The sequence below is a fragment of the Gavia stellata genome, chromosome 10, assembly GCF_030936135.1.
Source record: "Gavia stellata isolate bGavSte3 chromosome 10, bGavSte3.hap2, whole genome shotgun sequence".
NCBI lineage: Eukaryota > Metazoa > Chordata > Aves > Gaviiformes > Gaviidae > Gavia > Gavia stellata.
In genome coordinates this window covers 26,539,398-26,559,326 of record NC_082603.1, presented here as the reverse complement: position 1 = coordinate 26,559,326, position 19,929 = coordinate 26,539,398, and the positions used below count along the sequence as shown (strand labels likewise).

At 50.1% G+C, this 19,929-nt stretch overlaps 1 protein-coding gene across 1 annotated transcript; it reads left to right on the top strand.

Moving 5' to 3' along the window:
- The first annotated feature begins 561 nt into the window (after positions 1-561).
- On the top strand, positions 562-15,423 carry MOB3C (MOB kinase activator 3C). Its single transcript, XM_009817660.2, has 3 exons — positions 562-1,050; positions 10,878-11,080; positions 15,362-15,423. The coding sequence occupies exons 1-3, from the start codon at positions 630-632 to the stop codon at positions 15,389-15,391; spliced, it is 654 nt and encodes a 217-aa protein (XP_009815962.1). The 5' UTR covers positions 562-629; the 3' UTR covers positions 15,392-15,423.
- Positions 15,424-19,929: the final 4,506 nt, after the last annotated feature.

Genomic DNA, 19,929 nt, shown 5'->3' with positions numbered 1-19,929 from the left:
CTGGGGCTGTGTGAAACAGCAGCCAGCTACGGTCACAGCAAAGTCCCCGGGGCATTGCTCTCCAGCTGCTACGGCAGGGTCAGGGGTTATTTGTACTGAGAAATCCCTGGGAAAGAGACGCTTCCCCTTTGCTGGAAGAGAAAAGGGCCACCAGGTTGGGACTGTCTGGGCTGGTGAGCTCCACTGATATCGTGGCTCTTGCTTTACTGCAGCAGTTATTGATAAAAGCCCAGGAGGTAAGAGGCTGGCTGGAGCCCGATGAGCTCCCGGCGTGCTCAGGAGGGAGGAAGGTCTTGTCTGCCATCAAGCTTTGCATGGGGCATGCGCTTGCCCTTTCTGGTGCCGGGAGCTGCTGTGTGAGGTGGCAGCAGCTGGTCCAGGTCACCTCGGTGAGTGTAGAAGGGCCAGGAGCTCACCGCAAATCTCTGTCGCTCATGTGCTGGCACAGCAGCGGGGCCAGCCAGCATCCTGGTGTGAATTCGTCCCTGCAAGTGTGCCCACGCGTGCAGCTGCCTTCACAGGTGACTGAAATTTCTCTTTCTCCTCCCAGAAACCTCCACCCTTGAAGACCCCAGCCTTGGGTTCCACGTTGCGCCAAGCCTCTGCCCGCACCCTGGGCGGCCCTGCCCATGATGGCGTTGTGTCTCAAGCAAGTCTTCAACAAAGACAAAACATTTCGTCCCCGAAAAAAGTTTGAGCCAGGCACCCAGCGCTTTGAGCTGTACAAGAAAGCCCAGGCCTCCCTCAAGTCCGGGCTGGACCTGAAAGCGGTGGTGCAGCTGCCTCCTGGTGAGAGCATCAATGACTGGATCGCCGTACACGTGGTGGACTTCTTCAACCGCATCAACCTCATCTACGGCACCATGTCAGAGTACTGCACGGAGAAGAGTTGCCCTATCATGTCAGGCGGGCTCAAGTATGAGTACAGGTGGCAGGACGATAGCAAATACAAGAAGCCGACCAAGCTGTCAGCCCCACAGTACATGTGTATGCTGATGGACTGGATCGAGATGCTCATTAACAATGAGGACATCTTCCCCACCAGGATAGGTGAGTGTGCTCTGGTTCTTCGCAGGAAGGCTGGGGTTGTAACCAGTGCAGGCTCCCAAGCCGTTGGGCACCTCAGGGTTGGTATTGCTGAACTTTGCGATCCCAAGGATCACAGCCTTTCCTGTTACAGGTGTTCCTCAGTGTCCGTTGTGCACCCCCTTGCTGCAAATTGAGCTTGGGCTTCCTCGTCCGGCTCCCAGGGGATGTGGAAAACAATGTTGTTCTTTTCTGTGCTTGAACTTTTCCCACAAATTCTGTGACTGTGAGAAATGAGGGCTGCTAGGTCATTTGCTCCCTTGCCATTCCTCAAGGAGCTGAGCTTCAGGGCTGGTTAAAGGTGGTCATCACGTCCCTGCAGCGCGCTCTTCTCTTGACTAACCAACTCTTTTTCTTTCTGTTTTTCCAGGTAGGTTCATGCTCCCAAGGTCTAACCCTCATCCCACCTTGCTGCTCCACTTCTCAGCTCCTTTCCATCTCTGCTAATTCATCTCAGCCCTGATTATACATCGTGTCTTGCTATTTAGCTGAGGCATTGCCCAAGCAGAGATGCCTGACCCAGGATCTGCCCTTTCCAGCTGCCAACCCCCAGCATGTATGATGCATCCCTTCAAAACGTTTGACCTCAAGAGCTTGCAGCAGCTGCCAAAGGCAACACAGCTTGCAAACTAACCCCTCTGCTGCTGACCTGCAGCGCTTGGCAGCTGCTGGGGCTGATATTAGACTACTTCTTGTAGTCTGGGGAGATGAGTTCAAGGGTTGGAGCTGATGAGTTGGGTAGTGGGGCTGCCAGAGCCTCAGGTCGCACCTTGGAATGGTTGGTTTTCAGATGAAATGCAAAGCTGCTTGAACATAAAAGAAGATTGAAAGAGCTTCTGGGGGGAAACACCTGGCTTTGAAAGTCTGCTTGACCTTTTTTGTTTTCCCAAGAAGTACAGCTGGCAAAGCCATACGAAATCAGTGCACTTCAGGCTCAGGTTTTTCATTAATATGCTGGGAAACATTGAAGAAAATGGTCTATGTGGGATTACTGGCTGCCGCTAACTGCTGTAGCCCTGTTTGGCTGTGCTATAGCATCTACTTGTATATCTTATTTGGGAAAGTCTCTGGCCCTTGGAGGCTCAGAGGGGCCGTGGCTCTCTGAAAGCAAGAGGAAGGCAGTGCCTGCAGGCTGGTTGTGCCAAACTCTTAATTTTAGCCTTCTGGGATGGGGTGACCCCCCAGACACCTGGTCTGTCCTGGCTGCACTGGCTATGCCTGGGGTTAGGGTGGTACAACCTGCCTTTTGGGGCTTCCTTTTTTTCTCCCTCCATCACCTGAAGCTGAGACCTGCAGGCAATAGCTGCTTTCTTCCCCTTGCTGGTGGTCTGGGTAGCACAGTGCAGGATCCTCATGCCGGAGGACAGGCAGATAGGCTGCCTTTGGGGAGCACGGGGGAGTCAGCCCTTGGGATTTACTGGGGGCATTCGCTGCGCCATGGAGGCATCCCTCCCTTGTGGGCTCAGTGGGCTCCACACACCCCGTCGGACAGAGGAGGCTGGAAGCGTGGCTGGCTGACAGTGTCAGTGCAGGATGCTCCGTGCCAGCAGCGCCAGCTCTGCTGGGGACAACAAAGTCCCCGTTGATTCTGGCTGCAGCTAGGCACAGGCTCGCTGCTGCCAAGGGGCAAAACGGCAGCCACCAGGTACAGGCTGGATCTTCCGTTTTCCAAGGTGGCTTGTTCCCAAGGAGAAGCTCTGTGTGCTGTTAAAAGCAGGGGTGCAGATGTGGATTTACTCCATTTTCCCTCCAGCCAGAAAGGAGAGTGTCCTGCTCCAATTTCATGCCTTTCAGGTAGGATTTGGGATGTGATGCTGCTTGAAAGCTGCTCTGGAGAGTCAGAGCTACAGGGAGCCTTAACACTGCAGAAAGCAGGCGGCTGCGGAGGGACGGCAGCACTGCAGCACCCTCCACTCTCCCACAGCTCCCTCTGAGGTGCAAAAGCCAAGTACGGTTGTGGCCCCGCTGGTTTTCTCCCCATGTCTGGCACTTCTCCCTCCGAATGTAACACATCCCAACGTGGGGAGGGACAGCTGGTGCCTTTGGTTTCCACTTCTCCTTTCATTTTGGCGTGGGGCAGTTCTGGGTGAGATCCAGGCTGGCTGCAGGCAGTCATGGGGCAAACCCATTTTTTTCTCTTCCAAAGCCATTCCCTGGGTCCCTCTTCCAAACCCCTTTAGTGAGGTGACCCTTGTGTCCCTGAGTGACTTCAGTCCCCTCGCTGGCATGTCTTGGTGCTTCTGGCCTCACACACGCGAAAGGGAACTTAGCCTGAGATCGCACTTTAAAACGCATGAAAGGCTGTTGCGGGTGGCAGGGGGAGGAGCGAGCCAGGAGCACTTTGTCGTCAGTGTGTCCCCAATTATCTGCCTTTCACCGGCCTGCCTTGTGTGCCGGGTAATTGCTCGGCAGCTCTGGCATTTCAGAAGATGGAGGTGTTTGGCCAAAGGGAAATGTCACATCCGCCTGCTCCTGACGGGCTGCTCCTTGTTGCCGTGACTGATGATGGGAGAGGCTGGGGGATGCGCAGGGAGGGATGCAGGGCTCGGGGACAGCGGCCAGGGTAAGCAAAGGAGGTGCTCAGCCTCCCTCCTAAAGAGCCAGCCCCTTATGAAAAGAGCTAGGACAAGGGGAATAAGGCACCGAGAGGACCCAGGAGAGGTGTGAGCTGTTTTCAGGAGGGGAAATGAGTCTGATGAGGTGATGGGTGGAAATTATAAATTTCATGCTTTAGGGTTGAAGTGAGGCTCTTCAATATTAGCAGTAGAGATGGGATTTAGCATGAAGGTTTGTTCTACTCCTGCGCACACTGGAGAGGTCCACTGGTGTGGCTGACCACCATCTCAGCGGGCATTTCATGAGCTGTGTGCATCTCAGCTTTCCCTCCCGGCACCTCTTTGCCATGTGCAATAAAACTCCCAGCGCAAAGATTTCCCTGGCTAAGGCCACCTGACCACAGAGAAAACAGACTTTTTTTTTTTCCTCTCCATCCAAAAGCTACAAAGCCTGAAGCAGTACATGATTCAGCAGGGCTCACTCACTCAGGGCTGTCCTGACAGTTAAGGGGGAGGTATTTCATGGGTCAGAGTGGGGAAATCCTTCACCGTGTGGTGAGAGGCTCAGCTGGAAATGAGCAGAGATGGTTCCCTGGCTTGTGGCCTCACAGGGTCCTTTGGCGTTACAGGGGAGACTTTGGCTGGGGTAAATGGGCACAAATCCAGTGACCAGAACACAGCTGGGCTGATTTGTACCACTAAAGCATCTGGTCCTTCAGCACGTGTCAGAGCTGTAGAGGTGGGAGGGGACCAGAGCAAGCTGGGTGACAAACACCTTCGATTTAGCCAAACTGTGTGATGCAGAGCTTGTGCAGGCTCTGCAGCGAGGCTGGAGGGGCAGCCGACATCCAAAATGGCAGCAAGGGAGTCCAACACCAGCAGACAGCTTGTGACCTGGCAGAGTTAACCAGCAGGACCACAGCAGTCGGATTTGCACCAGTAGAAAATCCCCATGGTGGTTTAATGGGGCCGGGGAGGCTGCCAAGCCCTCTCCGTACCACAGCAAGGCTTGGGGGGAGATACTGCGTCTTCCCCATCCCCAGGGAAATTCACCTGCAGGGCTCGGTCCCACTTAAAGGCTTTGCTGTATAATCCTTGCTCTGGAGCAGAAACCCGTTTGTCTGCCAGTCAAGATGAGACAAATCCCTGCATGGGGTGAGCTATGCCAACCTGATCACTATAAATCTACAGCAGCAGCAGTTTCCTAGACGACCCGTATCAGTTTGCATCTGCTAGCGCTCTGTTTCCACTCTTTTGACCAATGTAGCTGTCCTGAAAAATACATTTAAATGGAGAATAAGCATTCTCCCATGCAGGGAGAAGAATAAATGATTCTACAGGTGTATTTTTACCAGCTGGTAAAACTGTATCAGTAGATTTCTTCAGTTAGTGGCCACATGAACAAATTACCACCTGGAAAAGATTAGCTCCTCCCAGTAATCATTCTGCCGCGTGGTGCCTGGTTTTAGGGAGCTGCTGCTGGGCAGTAGCACACTGGGGAGGAGGGTTGGGTGGATAGGGTTTGCCGGGCCCGTGGCAGTCGGTTGCGTCTGCACCAGTCAGCCCAGCACCAGGCTGCCGGTTGCACAAGGCCAGGCGTCCTACATCAGCACCATCACGGCTGCTGAAACCTCTCCGGTATTAAATCAGTGCAGATGCAAGGTTTGGACCAGACCCAGCGCCGGAAACACCCCGTGCTCTCTGCCAAATGTGCCTGCGGCTCTAAAGAGCATCAGTCACAGGATATTTTGGAACAGTTCTTGGAAAGCTTTTCAAAACTCAAGCTCTGCCATTCAAGCGTGGTCCCAAAACAATTATAAAAAACAGAGAAAACTTGGTGTGAAATTATCCGATACTTTCTCCCCATAACAATGGGAGAAAAATGTTCAGAATTCAGCTAATTATTGTCGTTCTCTCAGCTGGCTATTTTTCACGTGATTTGTCTTTTTTTTCTGCTTATTTTCTTCCAAAATTAACACCACACCAGCTTGCAGCTGCCATCATGCCATTAGTTTTAAATGGGGCTTTAAAGACTTATTTTTAGGAAAAAATGAATCACCAAACACCACAGTGGCCAAAATGGAATTGAGAAATAATAACAACAACAACAATTCATCATGTAGTTCATTGAATTACTGCTTTTGCAGAGGAAAAAAATACCATTGCCAAGAATCAAAATAGCTTCCCAGTACTGATTCATCATGAAAAAATTAAATTGGCTGGAGCATAAGGGTTACGGATGGGGGAGATGGCAGGAAAGATCCAAGAGCCATTCGTAGTCCCTTACCGTACGCACAGGCACTTTGTTACCTCTCATTTTCATTTCCTTTTACACATGGTCCCACATGGTTTCCTTATGTTTTGAAGCAATCAGCACAGAGTGGGGAAAACAGACTTCTCGGAGCATTAAATCACATCTTGGGGTTTTCAAGCAAAACATCCAAGATAAACTGAAAGTGCTAATTCATTTCAGGGCAGTGTGTCACGCCGCTTGCCAGCGCCCTGACTGCGCTGCAGTGAGTGAAATTGTACCTGCTCTACTTATAGCTTTTGCCCTGGCTTGGAGTATGGGTAAGGTTCTCCCTTTTCTGCCGCGGTGGACGGCTGCTCTGCTCCACTCCTCCTGGGATTAGGCTGCGTTTCCGCCCTGGGACAGGCGATGCTCCCAGCCGCCGGCTGGCTGGTCTGTGTGCAGCGTCTGGGTAGCACATGCCTGTGACCATGGGTGGAGAAAAAAAGCTGACCTTGTATATAAATGTTTTTCCCAGCACCTGAGCGAGCTCACATTGCATCCTGTGGTCCCCTCCTCATCACTCATCATGCAAGAACAATCAGAGGGGGCCTAGATTGTGAGTTTGCTGCTGCTTCCTCCAAGGTTGCTGGATGGTGAGCACCACTGATTTAAATATAAAGGTAATTCAACGCCTTCAAATCAGCCCAGATGGGTTTTGTGGTGTTCTGCTGTCCCTTGGGGCAGTTGGGACCAGCATCAGTGGGACGCACTGGGATGGCATTGCTGGGTCCCCATGTTTGTAGGGCTGGGGAGGATAAAACAAACCCAAGCAGCATCACCCTGCCAGGGTGATTTGTCAAAACTTGGGGTTCCATCCTGACTTTGCCCTGGCCTGCCATACTTCTGCTAAGAGGTCATCTCAGCCATGCAGAGTCAGTCCCACCAGCCTCATCCCGTCTTCTCATCAAGCTGCTACTCCTGCTAGTTTGTGCCTCCATGCACCACCTCCGAGATGGAGAAAGTCCCTCAAGCAAGGTCCACCACTGCCCCGCTCCCAAGTGCCGCTTATCAGTGCATTGGCCACTAATGGGGTCTCTCTGCTGCCGGCTGTAACGCTGATCTGCCTGGCCCAGCCTGGCAGGGAGGTGGGAGCCATGAGGGCAGCAGTCTGCTGCCCCAGACGCTTGGGGAACGGGCCCCATTGGTCCACACTTGCTGTCACGGTGACCCCTCGTAGCAGTCAGGATGGCTTCAACGTGAACGTACGGGGGGCCTGGCTGCTCGATTTAAAACTAAACATCTGCAAGGGCAGGGTAGGTGTGTGGCTAGTGCCGAGATCCCTGTTCCAGGGCTTTCCCCTTGCCGGGATGTGCTGGCTGCAATGCGCGCCTGGCTGCAGGGAGGAGGCACAGCCTGCTCTCGCTGTGTCCCCTCGTGTGCTGGAGAGGATGTCACATGCGTTGTCTGCTGGACATCCGCTGCGCCAGCAGCTGTGACCCAGGGCAAGCCGTATTTGTGCCACATCTTTCTGCTGCTCTCCCCGGGTTGGTCAGATGCAGCGTTTACTGGAGAGCCCTTCCCTTTCAGTTCTGGGCGAGGGGATGGGGAATTTCTCCAGCTCCTCACCAGCGTGGCCAGTGCCTGCTGGGGCTGCCGTGGGTTGCTTTCTTACTGGAGATCAGCAGTGAGGCACGACTGCTGCTGGTGGAGGCAACCTGCTTATCAGATATCCGCCCTGCTTCCTTCCCGCAGGGAAGCGCTTTGATCAACTGGTGCAGGCTCTGTGCCAGATGTAGGGTCCAGTCGAGCATCCGTAGCCTGTATTGAGGGTCCTGGCACAGGAGGCGCAAACGTGGCTGCAGCACCGGGAGGGGAAGCAGAACCAGAGGGCCCAGGGTTGTGCCCTGTGCTGCTGGGGCTGCCCGTGCTTCCGTGGGCATGTGTGCAAGCGAGAGGGGTGACGCGGGGAGAAAGAGCCAGAGCCAGACCCCAATGATCCCTGGACTCAAAGGACCACAGTGAATGGTGGTGTCATGACATGGTAGGGTGAGGGGTGACCTGTAGAAGTCCATTAGCGACAGCTAGCCACCACTACAGCCTGGCCATGTCTGGAGGGGATGGCCACACACTGACACCTTGCGATGGACACAAAGAAGAGCAGCCCAGCTTCACCTCCCAGGAGGTGATGCTGCCGCAGGGTTCATATGAAAGTACAGCGGTGGGGTAGCCCAGAAGGGTACTTGTAGGTCCTGGAAGCTTGCTAATATCTTTCTAGGCGTCATTAGTATAGAGTAGCTCACCAGCTCCCATAGTTGCCGACGGCCACAAGATTTATGCTACATCTCTGTTCTTTGATGCAAGAGATGCTTTTGGAAAACCCAGGATGTAGCTGGAGGTGTCTGCCCCTCTAAGTTTCTCAGCTGCCAGCATGTCCATGAAGACTTGCTGGCAACTGATTTATAGGATAGATCCTAGCTAACCTTAGGACAAAAGCAGTGGAAAACCACTTGTCACCATCTGCCAGCTCTGTAGTGGCTCATCTAATAGCACTATCTGGACCACACACGCTATCAGCCCTGGGAGTTTGAGATCCTTTTGATCTGCTGTTCACTGTCTGATCTTATTTCTCTCTCAGCTCAGGACTGGATTGAGGTTTGCTGCTTTCCTTCACTATCACTCTTCGCAGTTTGGTGATAAATTCCCAGTGGCTGGTCAGGTCTGATTTCTTCCTTGCTGTCTGCTTTGACTGGAGGAGGCACTAGGCAAGTGGGACAGGAGACAAGCTGGAGGCAACAAATGCATCGCTGTCTGCCTGCTGGCATTTTGCTGAGTTCCTGGCAGCGACTGCTCACCTCTGGTCCCTGGGAGCCAGGCTGTTCGGAACAGCATGTATTCCCCAGCCAGGGCCCAGCGACGTGCACTCATCAGGAATTACTTGCCATGATTAATTTTTCTTTATTAAAAAAATGTTTCCTGACTGGTTCTTCAAAGCTGGTCTGCAGGGGCCACCCTAACGGCATATTTGAGTCCCCAGCTGGGTGATTAGGACTTTTATTTGCTCAGCAAATTCTCACGCAGTGCAAACAGCTTAAATGAAGCTGTTGATAAAGCACCGTGTCCCTCCTGACTGCACGGAAACCCAGAGATCTCTCTCTGATCCCTGCCCTTAGCAGACTGACAGGCAAGGAGAGCTCCGCAGTCATGGGTGCAGGGCAGAAGCAGCTCTCCAATACCATCTCTAAGTTGCTGGCGTGGGGACAGCCTGGTTGTACTTTGCCAGATGCAAACACCTTTCCCCAAAAGTCCTAACAGGATCTGCTACAGATGGCAGTGAAATGGGTTATGCCGAGGTCCCTGCTGCAGGAGCAGCCCTGGGGCTGCACGTGCTTGTGGTATGCAAGAGCAGCGGCCACGAATCAGTCTTAAAACCACCTCTCTGTGTTCGTGCGACGCTGAGCCGAGATACGTGTCTTCCTCCAAGTGGTGGCTGGAACATCCACCTGTGGCACGAGCACACGCGCTTCTGCCCTGTCCGCTGCACCTACGCTGTGCATGAAGCAAAGCGAGACTCGGCTGGGCTGAGTGTGATGCTGTTTTAGACCAAAGATAATTTCCTGTTGTGAGTGCAGCGATACTGAACCCAACACCCGCCGAACCCTGGCCATTGAAAACACAGGCTCTATGTGTGATGTTGGAGGGACAGATCCTTTGCATTTGCCACCCACAGAGGAGAGGGGCATGGCACTGCTGCTGGGAAACAAAACTGCCAGGAGCCTTTGGGAAAAATAGTTTAATAGCCTAGAGAGGCTGATGAGAAAGATTCAAAGATAAAATTACCATTTTAAATTTTTTTAGCTAAAAGAGATTTGCTGATGCTTTCCACAGTGCAAAATGTGTGGCCATGGTTGGCCATGGTTGAGCGGAGATTATTTGGAAAGATTTTTAAGAGGTTATGATGTGCTGCATTAGTAAGAAGCTAAGGGAAGTGGCTGGTACAACCGTGGGAAGGGAGGTTTTTATTTTGTTCTTTGCAAATTTGCATTGAATTGCTCAGGGGAGAGGAAGAAGCTTCAGGAAAAAAAATTCCAGTTGTTTCATTTTCCTCCTCCCAAAAATATGTTCGGGGTTTCAAAGCCATGTTTCCTTTAGAGATTTACCCCAAGCTTGCTGACACTGACTGTACCACACCTCTGAGATTTTCACTGTGATAGCAGTCCATTTAGAAAAGGATGGAAATGTAGAGTATAAAATTGTGTCCTTCTGTTGGACAAGGCTAAAAGTATAGAGCAATGTGTGGTGGGTCCTGCTCTTGAACAACCTGGGAGGACATCTCAGGAGGGAGCATCATACAGGTGCAATGAAATTACAACCTAAGCATCATTAAGATGAGCAGTTTTCTTCCTGTTTAATGAGACATTTGTTTGAAACAAGGATCAGGAATAAAGGTAGAAACCCCACCTGTTTCTGTTGATGCATCAGAAGTGATGTTTGAGGGTGTGTGGAGGAAGAAAAACAGTATGAACCATGCTTTTGATTCAGAGGACCAGGGAAGGTATCTTTTCTGCTGGGAGGAGGTTTAGTTGGAGGTTTAGCTGGAGGTTCATGGACCTGGGTAAATACAATTTGACTTATGCTGTGCCTGCACAGGCTTGTAGGGGAAAGGCAGGGAGAGAGGGCAGAAGGATCCTCTGTCTGATTGCTCTGGAAAAAGCCAGATGTGGAGAGATGTGGTCCCCTCCACCGGATGAGAAATTTTCTCTCCTAGGGCAACTCCCCAAATCTTCAGACCACGCCTGTGTGAAATTGCTAGTTGGGCAATGAGGAAGTACGTGGGGAGAGCTAGATGGCACCTTGCCCTGGTGTAGCTGTTGCTCTTGGCATTGGCCAAGGGAGTCTTTCCTCATCATCCATGACTGCCTGTTAAGCATGACAGTGACATTTAAACACTAGTAGTTTTTTTTTGGAAATGGTCAAATGGCTTCCAACTTGCTTCTGCTTTGCAGGTGTTCCCTTCCCCAAGCAGTTCCAGCAAGTTTGCACTAAGATCCTCACCCGCCTCTTCCGTGTCTTTGTCCATGTCTACATCCACCACTTTGACAGCATCATCAACATGGGTGCTGAGGCTCATGTCAACACCTGCTACAAGCACTTTTACTACTTCATCAGGGAGTTCAGCCTCGTTGACCATCGGGAGCTGGAGCCTTTGGTAAGGATGCCCCAGGGATGGGGAGGTGGAGGGGATGAGAGTGGTGTGGGCTGAACACAGCACTGGTAGATTCAGGTGGGGGCTGGACTCTGAGCAGTGCAGTCACCCTCTGTAGACTCTTTCAGCCACCCTACCTCAGAAGCCCACCCATGTTTTCTGTCCTGTAACCATCAGCCTTAGTGTTCTCAGAGAGAATTTCCCAGCAACACTGAGGAAACCCTTTACCCTTTGAAAACCCTCCTTAAACTTTGCCTCTGCTGCCATGCCTATGAATCGGTCATCAATATCCTCAGGAGCACCGTAACATAGTGTCCCTCTATACTGTCTTGGTAGCTTTAATGCAATTTGCACATCAAAGTGTTTCCAGCCAGTTGTGTCCACGTGGCTTTCAGGGGTCAGATTTAAGCCCAAGTCTCCTCTCCACAGTCTTGAGTTTGCCTATTAGTGGATTAAGGTCCCTGCTTGAGATCCTAGTGTGAATTACAATGAGACTGCAGGGAGGCAAGCCCCAATAAGACATGCAGCTCCAGACAACAGCTATAGAGGCCAAGCTGGAGAGGCCTCGCTGGAGCTCCAAGTTTCTCTGCAGCCTCCCTTGGGAAGCAATTAGCCAGGCAGAGAGTGAGAGTACTTGAAAACAGCAGGACTGGTGGGAAGGAGAGGCCAGACAGCCTGGGCACATAAACTAGAAAATGCACATAGTTAGTTTTGTAAGACAAGCAAGTGTGTCACAGGCAAGGTTGAGTGTGGTCTGACCTAGGGAGGACATGTAGCAATGGGGAGAAGAATTAATAGGGAACCCAGTAGTTAGCATGCTGTGATAAGGGCTGGGTCGCAGAAAAGGCCGTATCCAGCAGCAGAGAGCCAGGGAAGACCAAGAGGAGGTAATCCCAGAGAGAGAAAGAGCTGAGAAAAGTCCCAGCATGAGTTGCCTGTTTAGGAGTATCTGGGGGCGGGGGTGCCCCTGCCCCTAAGTGCTAAGCGTTTTATTCCTCTACTTCCATTTGTCTCCGTCCATTTACTGCCTGTCTGCTCTGATCATGATTTGGGGGGATGGAGACATGATGATCTAGTCAGGGGAGACTGGAATGACAACAGCATCTACTTCAATTATTTTGTAGAGTTTGATTGTGACCTATATTATCACAATGGCCCTTAGCTCCAGAAAGTGGCAGCTCAGCATCACTCTGTCTTCTGTTAAGTCTTCCTCATCACCGCTCCTCATGACAAAAATCTTTAGCATTGATGTACAGCCCATAATGGTGTCATCTCCTGTTGACTGACGCTTGCTAATGTAAATAATTAGCACCTAATAGCCAAAGCAGAGGCTGACATTGCTAAATAGGCTTTCAATGCCAGTGACTCACATGCAACATGAGATGATTTATGGGTCTGGATGAATCTAAGATGAACAGATTTTTCCCGTGTGATGCAACCAGGGTTAAACTACAAGGAAATGAGACATATTTACCTCTGGTCTATCTGCTTCTCATTTCTTGGTGTGCTTATTGCCTGGCATCCATGCCCCAAGCAGACCCAACCACATGGGAGACCTCCTTCCCTCAGACAATGACTTGCTGTAGGTGTGTATGAGAGTGTCCTGCAACCAGAGGACGGCTGTGTCCAGGATGCAATGCTGAGTTGAGGAGGGAGGGACAAGTAGCTGCAGCTTATGAACAACTTTCAAATACTGCAAGTGGTCCTTCTGGCCGTGCTGTTACCCCAGGAAGGCTGCAGCTTGACACTGCCATAAGTCCCAAAGTCTGCACGGGTTAGAATTGATCCAGTAGTTTGCAACAGCATTTCTCTCTGCTGCAGGCAGGGAAAGCAATAATGGGAATTTTCTTCATGTGCATCCCAGGGACTCTCCAATGAGTCCCCGGAAGCCTGGTGTGGCTTTGGTTCATTGTGCTGTGGAGCATGTGGGGAGCCCGGCATTCATGCTGTTCTGGCTTTGCTTCAGCAGCACTTATGAAGACGTACAAATAGTAACATCCAAATTCTGCAGCGCTTTAAACTTGACCTCAGTCCACTTTCCTGTGGCTAATTACTCTCCCCAGCCCAGGGCAGAGCACCAGTGACTTGCTTTGCTCATTCCTCTTCTCACTGGGCTGCACTGTAGCTGTTGCCCTGTTTTTAAGTCCTGAAGGATTCATCAGCTGGTTTGGCATTTAAGGACAGACAATGTGTTGCATCTGCCTTCATTTTAGGCTAAGACTGCAGGGTTTAGTTTTTGCAGTTTCTCAAGGTTTGCAGAAAGGTGATAATCTCTCAGTAGGGATGAGATGAACTGTCCTTGAGAGGTTCAGTCTCTCTTGACTGCCTCATGAACCCAGACAACTGTTGTAAACTTGCGTTTAGATGGCCAGAGTTAGTCCACATGAATCCCATGACAGAGGAGACTCCTGCCCTGCAGAGTTGCCTGTTCCCTGCACATGACTATGGAAGGCCACCAAGCATGTGGAGGGAGCACATCTGGAGCAGGACAGCAGGTCTGAGTGCTGTATTATGGTTGGAGCTTTCCAGATGTGGGCTTTCTACTGAGGAGCCCCAGCTTTCAGATTCAGGAGTAAGAATAAAGAAAAAAACCAGCACCTCCCCAGCCAGAAAATATCCTGTTATGCCCAAATAGCTTAGAAAAATTACAGGGATTGTGGGATGAAGGAGTTCTTGGTTTTGAAGCCTGCCTCTGGCTGAATTTCCCTTTGCTGCTGTAGTTTCCCTTTTGCCAAGCTTCTCTGGGACGTGATTTCTTAGCAGCAAATCTTGGGAGCCAAGAATGAGATAGATCCTTTGTACAGGCAGAACTAGCGAAAGGCAGTGATTCACCCTCTTAACAAATCAAGAAATACGGGGGCAGAGAGAAGCTGCGCACTTGCATCCTTGCCAAGGGCAGGTCATGGTGCTGTGCAGCAGCACTGGCAGAGGTCCAGCTGGTTACGTACCAAGGCAGAGCTGTGGGGCTTTTCAGGGCGTGATGAATATCTTGGACATTTGGGGCCAGCCTGAGGAGCTTGCAGGCGGCTTGGCAGTCCACTGGCCGCCCCCAACCCATCCCTTTCAAGGCTGCTTTTGTGCGTGGTCCTGTGCTAGTGGGGTGGGCTGGATGCTATTTCAAGAGGATGTTCACAGTCTTCTCACCCCGCCTCTTCTTCCTCCTGAGATGTTTGCAACACTTCCCATTCGCAATGTGATTTTGTGGCAGAGCATCAGCTTTTCATCTGAGGGCAGGGTTCTGCGCTCGAGTGATTTTGCATGTTACTCCTACAGAGAATCCCTCTCTTTGCCACTCTCCCCTGATGGATTTTAAAAACAAAGCTCTCAGCACTGAAGAGCTGAGATTGCAGCTTCTGTCCCCATCGGTTAGATCACTAAAGGGCCTTTTATAGGGTTACTCAAGGGCCATCCTACTTTCCTAGTTCTCCTTTTTTCAGAGTTGCATCCTTCCTTCTCCACAGACCAGTCCTACTTCTGATCTATTTTGGGAGTACACTTTAATGCGCAAACCTTTCTCCGGGGTGTGTGAGGGGGTCTGTGTGCACACGCAGATTCACAAGCCATGAACCTGATAAGCCAGAGAGAGAATTAGACTTTCCTTGCTGCAGCAATGTGCATGATTTGCAAGCTATTAGTTGAGCTCCCTAAGGCAAGGACAAATACCATCTTCCACCAGCTGAAAGCTTGACACCTTCCTAATGCAGCTGGCATGACACCATCCTGGCTAAAGAAAATGGTCTGTTAGCCTAAACAGAGCTCGCTCTTGCAGGAGGTTTCCTGTGGCCGTCTGTTATTAGCACTCATTTGCGTTGCAGTGTGACTGTGGGATCCCTTGCCAAAACCACAGGTCCTTTGGGTGAGCTGTTGTCACCTCCTGGAGTGAGAGCCAGGAGCAGCTCCGTGTCCTGTCTCCCTAGGCAGCTGCAAAGAGAGGCTCCGAGAGCAGTACTGCTTTGTCTGGCTGCTCCGTGGCTGAGTCAGGAACAGGACCTGCGTCTTTCAAGATCTCAGCCAATGCCCTTTCCATGGACTGCTTGCAAAGCTAGGGCATGGCCAAAATAACCTTGTGCCACAGAGACCGAGGAGGATGCTAGGAAGGAGCTGCTGAGGCAGAGCAGTTCGCAGGAGCGGTGGCATGGGAAATAGAGAAACGCTCCCTGAGACTCCCATGGCCACTTCCTTGGGTTGTTTTTGGACACCTACCAAACTGCCTGACATGTCACTCTACTGAAACCTGTCCTTTGCACTTACTGTGTCTTTCTTTTCTCTCTCCCTTCAATGCAGAAAGAAATGACAGAACGAATTTGCCACTGAAGCATTTTGGCAGGCGAACTCAGCTGGCTCATTTGGAGTCCGATGGGATAATACACCCTGTGGTGAGAGACCTCTTCCCAAGGACTCACTCTGGGCATTTCAACTCAATGAACTATGAATACTGCAGAAGAGCCCCTTCAGGCCAGGGCCAAATCCTGAGCTTGCCAAGCATCTCTGGACAGATTTTTTTGCTTATAGATCCCAGTCTCTGTTGTATGGCTCCTGTCTTAGAAAGCCACTGACTTACAGGGCAATGAGGCAAGTTTGGTTGACTTTTGCACACTCTGGTTTCTAAGACTCAATCCCACGCCTGATAAGATCCCTTCAGCTACCTTTCCTCTTGTTTTGTCCTCAGCTACACTGATCACCATATGTTTTATTACTGATTCCTGCCCTGTGAGCAGGTGCGACCTTGGCTACCAAGTAATGCCTGTGACCTTTCCCACATGCAGTGGGTTTGTGATAACACCTGAGATCAACTCTGCATTTGATCTCAGGTGCTTTCACATGGTTAGTTGCTGATGTACTGTTTTTAACGATGAGCTATGAATGTCTCTCCTTCTGCCCTAATTCATGCTTTACTAAAGGGACCATTTTTCCCTCCAAGGGATTTTTCATGCTTGGCAGAGGGGACTTCATGATGTTCTAAGATGCATCCAACACTGCTTGGACTAATGGCAAGGTGGCCCCATGACAGAGGAGGTGAACTAGGCCACTTTTCAGCGTGACCAGCACAGTCTACCTGAGAAAGACTCAGGAAGTGGTGGAAAGAAACTGTTGCCAGAAAACAGTATTTTCAACATGTCAGCATTTCCTGACATGTTGTCTTGGCTCAAGATCAGCAGATGCTGGCTGTAGAAATTGTTGTTTTTCCATTATCCAACCCTACAGCATAGTAAATCAGGTGGAGAAGGACTTTAAGAGCCATCTAATCTACCCTGTTCTTCCAAAAAGGCAAAATTAGTCCTTCTTAAACCCTTTTGACCTTTTGAAAGCATGCTATTGCTACCTGATCTGTGCCATTATTCCCCTGAAAGGTATCACATCTCAAAATTTCTTCCCCTTTTGCTTGCAACGCCTGATAACTAGTGTTGTGTTCCCTGTGCATTTTTCTTTTGACAAGAGTTGAAGTCTTTTTTTACTGTTTTTGGGGAGTTAAAATTGAATTGTCTGAGCCACAGCATTGTTATCTTTGTGTTTCCTGCCCTTTTTCGGGGAAAGTTTTGTGTACCGGACACAGCTGATATTTATAATCTGGGGTTTGCTCGTTTTTGGTGTGGGAAGGGGATGTGGCTAGAAAATGTAAATATTTAGGCCAACATTAAAGTGCACAAGTGAATTTTTAGTGCTCAAAGCACTTATTTTATTGTGAAAACCTATTTTTTTTAATCTTGTGTACCAGATGTATATTTTTACATGGAAATAAAACAGAGCAACATGGACACAAATACACCTGATACATCATTCCAGTATTTTCTGTGTAAAATAATCAGTAAAAGTCCAAACATTTTTGTTCTGTTACTAATTAAAGAAACATTAATAAGCCTGGTGTACTTAATTCTTCCCTGATTCATCTGTAGTAAGACAGGCATCATGAAAAAGCACCCAGGATAACCTGAAGTGTGGATTCGCCCTGAGAGTTTTAGCACTGATGGATCTCAATACCATGTTGAGACCTCAGCTTGCATCTCAGAAAGCGGCTTGACATAGGCTAATGTGGCTGGTCTGCATCCTCCCCTTGCAGACTTTTCACCAGCATCCCACCCAAAGGTATTTTTCCAGTGATACATGGTGGTGAGTTTCACTCGCTACTTTTTGCAAAGGTGTGTGGTTCCTGGGTCCTGGGATCCATGTTCCAGCCTCTTCATATCAATCAGAACTGCAGGCACAAATTGCTGTGTGGTGCAGAGGCAGGAGATGACAAAAGCTCTATCAGGAATCTTCTGCCTTCCTGAGGAGTGAGGCCTGGTTGGACTCAATGCACAGGACCCTCTGGGAGCTGGTAAGGTTGGGACTTACGGAGAAGCTGTCTCAAAAACGGGGTCTAAGGGATGAACTGATAGCAGCCTACAGCTACTTCAAGGTGAGGTACAAAGATGACAGAGTCAACCTCTTCTCAACAGTGGATGACGGTGAGACAGTGACCAACAGCCACAATCTGCGGCTTGGGAGGTTAAATTAGATAACAGAAGAAAAAACCCAAGAGGGTGGTGTGGCCAGTGAACAGATACCTGGAGAGGAAACATTAACCATCCTCAGTTTAACAACACTTGGTGTAAATAATGCTGGTGCACAGAAGCCTGCTTGTATTTTTGTCCTCCACACTGTTCTGTGGCAATCAGTTCCACCAGGTAATTATGCACTATGCATTACAGAAAGGGAGTGTACTTTATTTTTTAAACCCATGCCCGAGGATTTCAGCCCTCCTGCTTTGGGAGTGTTTCCTGTTTACCTCCTCCACACCACGGAGCTCCTATAGATTACCGTGGAAAAGAAAGCACTGTTTCTGAAAGATCAACCTACAGGCTTATCTCAAGCAGCAATTTAAAAAAGAATTTCAAAGGTCTTTTTTTTTTTTTCTTTTTCCCCCTTTTTAATCTGGTTTATGCAAGACAACAAAGCTCATGATTGTGCTGTGACAACTGCATCTTTAGTAACTCTGGTAGCAGTATAGGAAGGGGAGATAGGGAGAACATTCACTGCCAGAAAGGTCTTTCTGTCTCTCTCCAAGACACTGAGCTATTCCCCTGGTCCTCATCCATCTGAGTGCCTCCCAGCCTGAAGAGTTTAATGCCTGAGCACAGCAGAGATGTTTATGAAGCAAAAAGCACTGAAATAGGTATGTATGTCAAACTTCTCCTCCCTTCAGGAGGCTGAAGTGTGCCTATGAAGCTCCAACATCCCCAGAGCTTCAACAAACATCCCTGGACAATTTGAAAGCAGGCAGGAACCCTGGGATGCATTAAATATGCACGTAGCTCTCCTTAGCCCCAGCTCCCCAAATGACTCATCTGCTCAGCTGGCTGCCAGGTGCCTGGGACTCATTTGTCTCTTTGCAATATCCCTGGATTCTCCTGATGAAGTGGAGATGTGCTACTGACAGGATTTTATTTTCCTTCTCTGCAGCCACCATGTCCTTTGGGACTGAACAAAAGGCTGTGACACTGGTCACCAGGTCAGACAGAGGCTGGCATGGGAGAGATGCTGTGCTATGCAATGTCCGCAGACATTGGAGAATTTAGGAATAGCCTTGGATGGGGCAAAAAAGGGCTTTGTGAAGCATAATGGCTCCTGTCCCAGTGCCACAGGGATGGGACATGGAGAGCACTTGGGCTCAGCCAGTGAAGCATACTGCCTTCAGCCGGGCATAGGCAGGGGTCAAGGCTGACCTACCCTGGCAGAAGCCCCACTTGCAGCCCAGTGGGGTTGGGCCATGGGGTGGTGGTGGGGGTTTGCTGGTCTGAGTGGCGGCTCCTGGGTTTAAGCCCGCCTATGCTAAGGCTGGACAGTCCTGGGTGAATGCTCACAATAACCATGACATGATCTGGTCTGAGATATTCCCCCTCTCTTGGTGAAAGCTTGTAAAATGTTAGAAAAGACTTGGGAGGAGAGAAAAAGGAGCCAAGGAGAAGCTGTTGTTTTCAAAGGTTAAAAATCTCTCCATGCTGGGAGATGACCATGAATCCACTCGGGATCAGAAAGGGATGAGATGGGTTAATAACACTAGATCCATTCCTTGATCACTTTCTAGGAGGTGGGCTAAATTGCTGATTCTAGCAGAGAGTTTCATGACTAGAGGCAAGAGTGTTTCTCTTGGATGTGTGCAGCTTTTACTTTCTGGAGGCTTTGCTAGCACAGCCCAATTGGCCAGATTCCCTCATGCAGGTCAGGGAAGGAGAAATGACTCACAAGTGTCAAGAAAACCTCGAAGCAGGAGTGTGGCATTCAGCTCCCTGCTGAAAACAGACCCTGAGTCAGAGCTCAAATGCCAGCGGTGCGTGGGGGACTACTGCGTGTCTGCACGGATGTAGAACATAGCAACAGCAAATGAGGTCTCTTAACACAAGAGAGTCGCTTTCTGTACAGGTGGCTGTGGGGGAAACAAAAGCATGATCTGTCTGCAAATTTCTTGAAAGTCTCAGTGGAACACAATCCATTCAGCTCCAATGAGGCACCTTTGATGCTTTGAGATACTGGCTGATGGCATCTGCTACTGACATCCATAGGGCAAGACTCACTACCTGTGTAGTCAGTCAATGCTGGCCACATTTTGACTGCCCCAGGGTCTCCGGTCTCTTCCTACGTCTGAGCTCACCCAACCTTTCCCCCCTCCAAGCTGGCACACCGCTGAGGCCAGCCACAGGTTCCTCAGCAGCAACAAGGATAACTGGGATAGCAGTGTTCAGATGACACCCACTGGATCCGAAGTAAGTCCAGCAACTGCATGACTGCTGCTTCTTAAAAGTATCTGACACTTGTTCTCCCAAATCATGTGTTTTGGTGGAAAACTTGAAGGAAGTTTGTGACTTTGCAGGAAC

Bases quoted from the DNA above. Each gene is read 5' to 3' on its own strand.
- MOB3C (XM_009817660.2), top strand. From the start codon at position 630: ATGATGGCGTTGTGTCTCAAGCAAGTCTTCAACAAAGACAAAACATTT. The intron at 1,051-10,877 runs GTGAGTGTGCTC...TCTGCTTTGCAG, and splicing joins CATCTTCCCCACCAGGATAG to GTGTTCCCTTCCCCAAGCAG. The intron at 11,081-15,361 runs GTAAGGATGCCC...CCTTCAATGCAG, and splicing joins ATCGGGAGCTGGAGCCTTTG to AAAGAAATGACAGAACGAAT.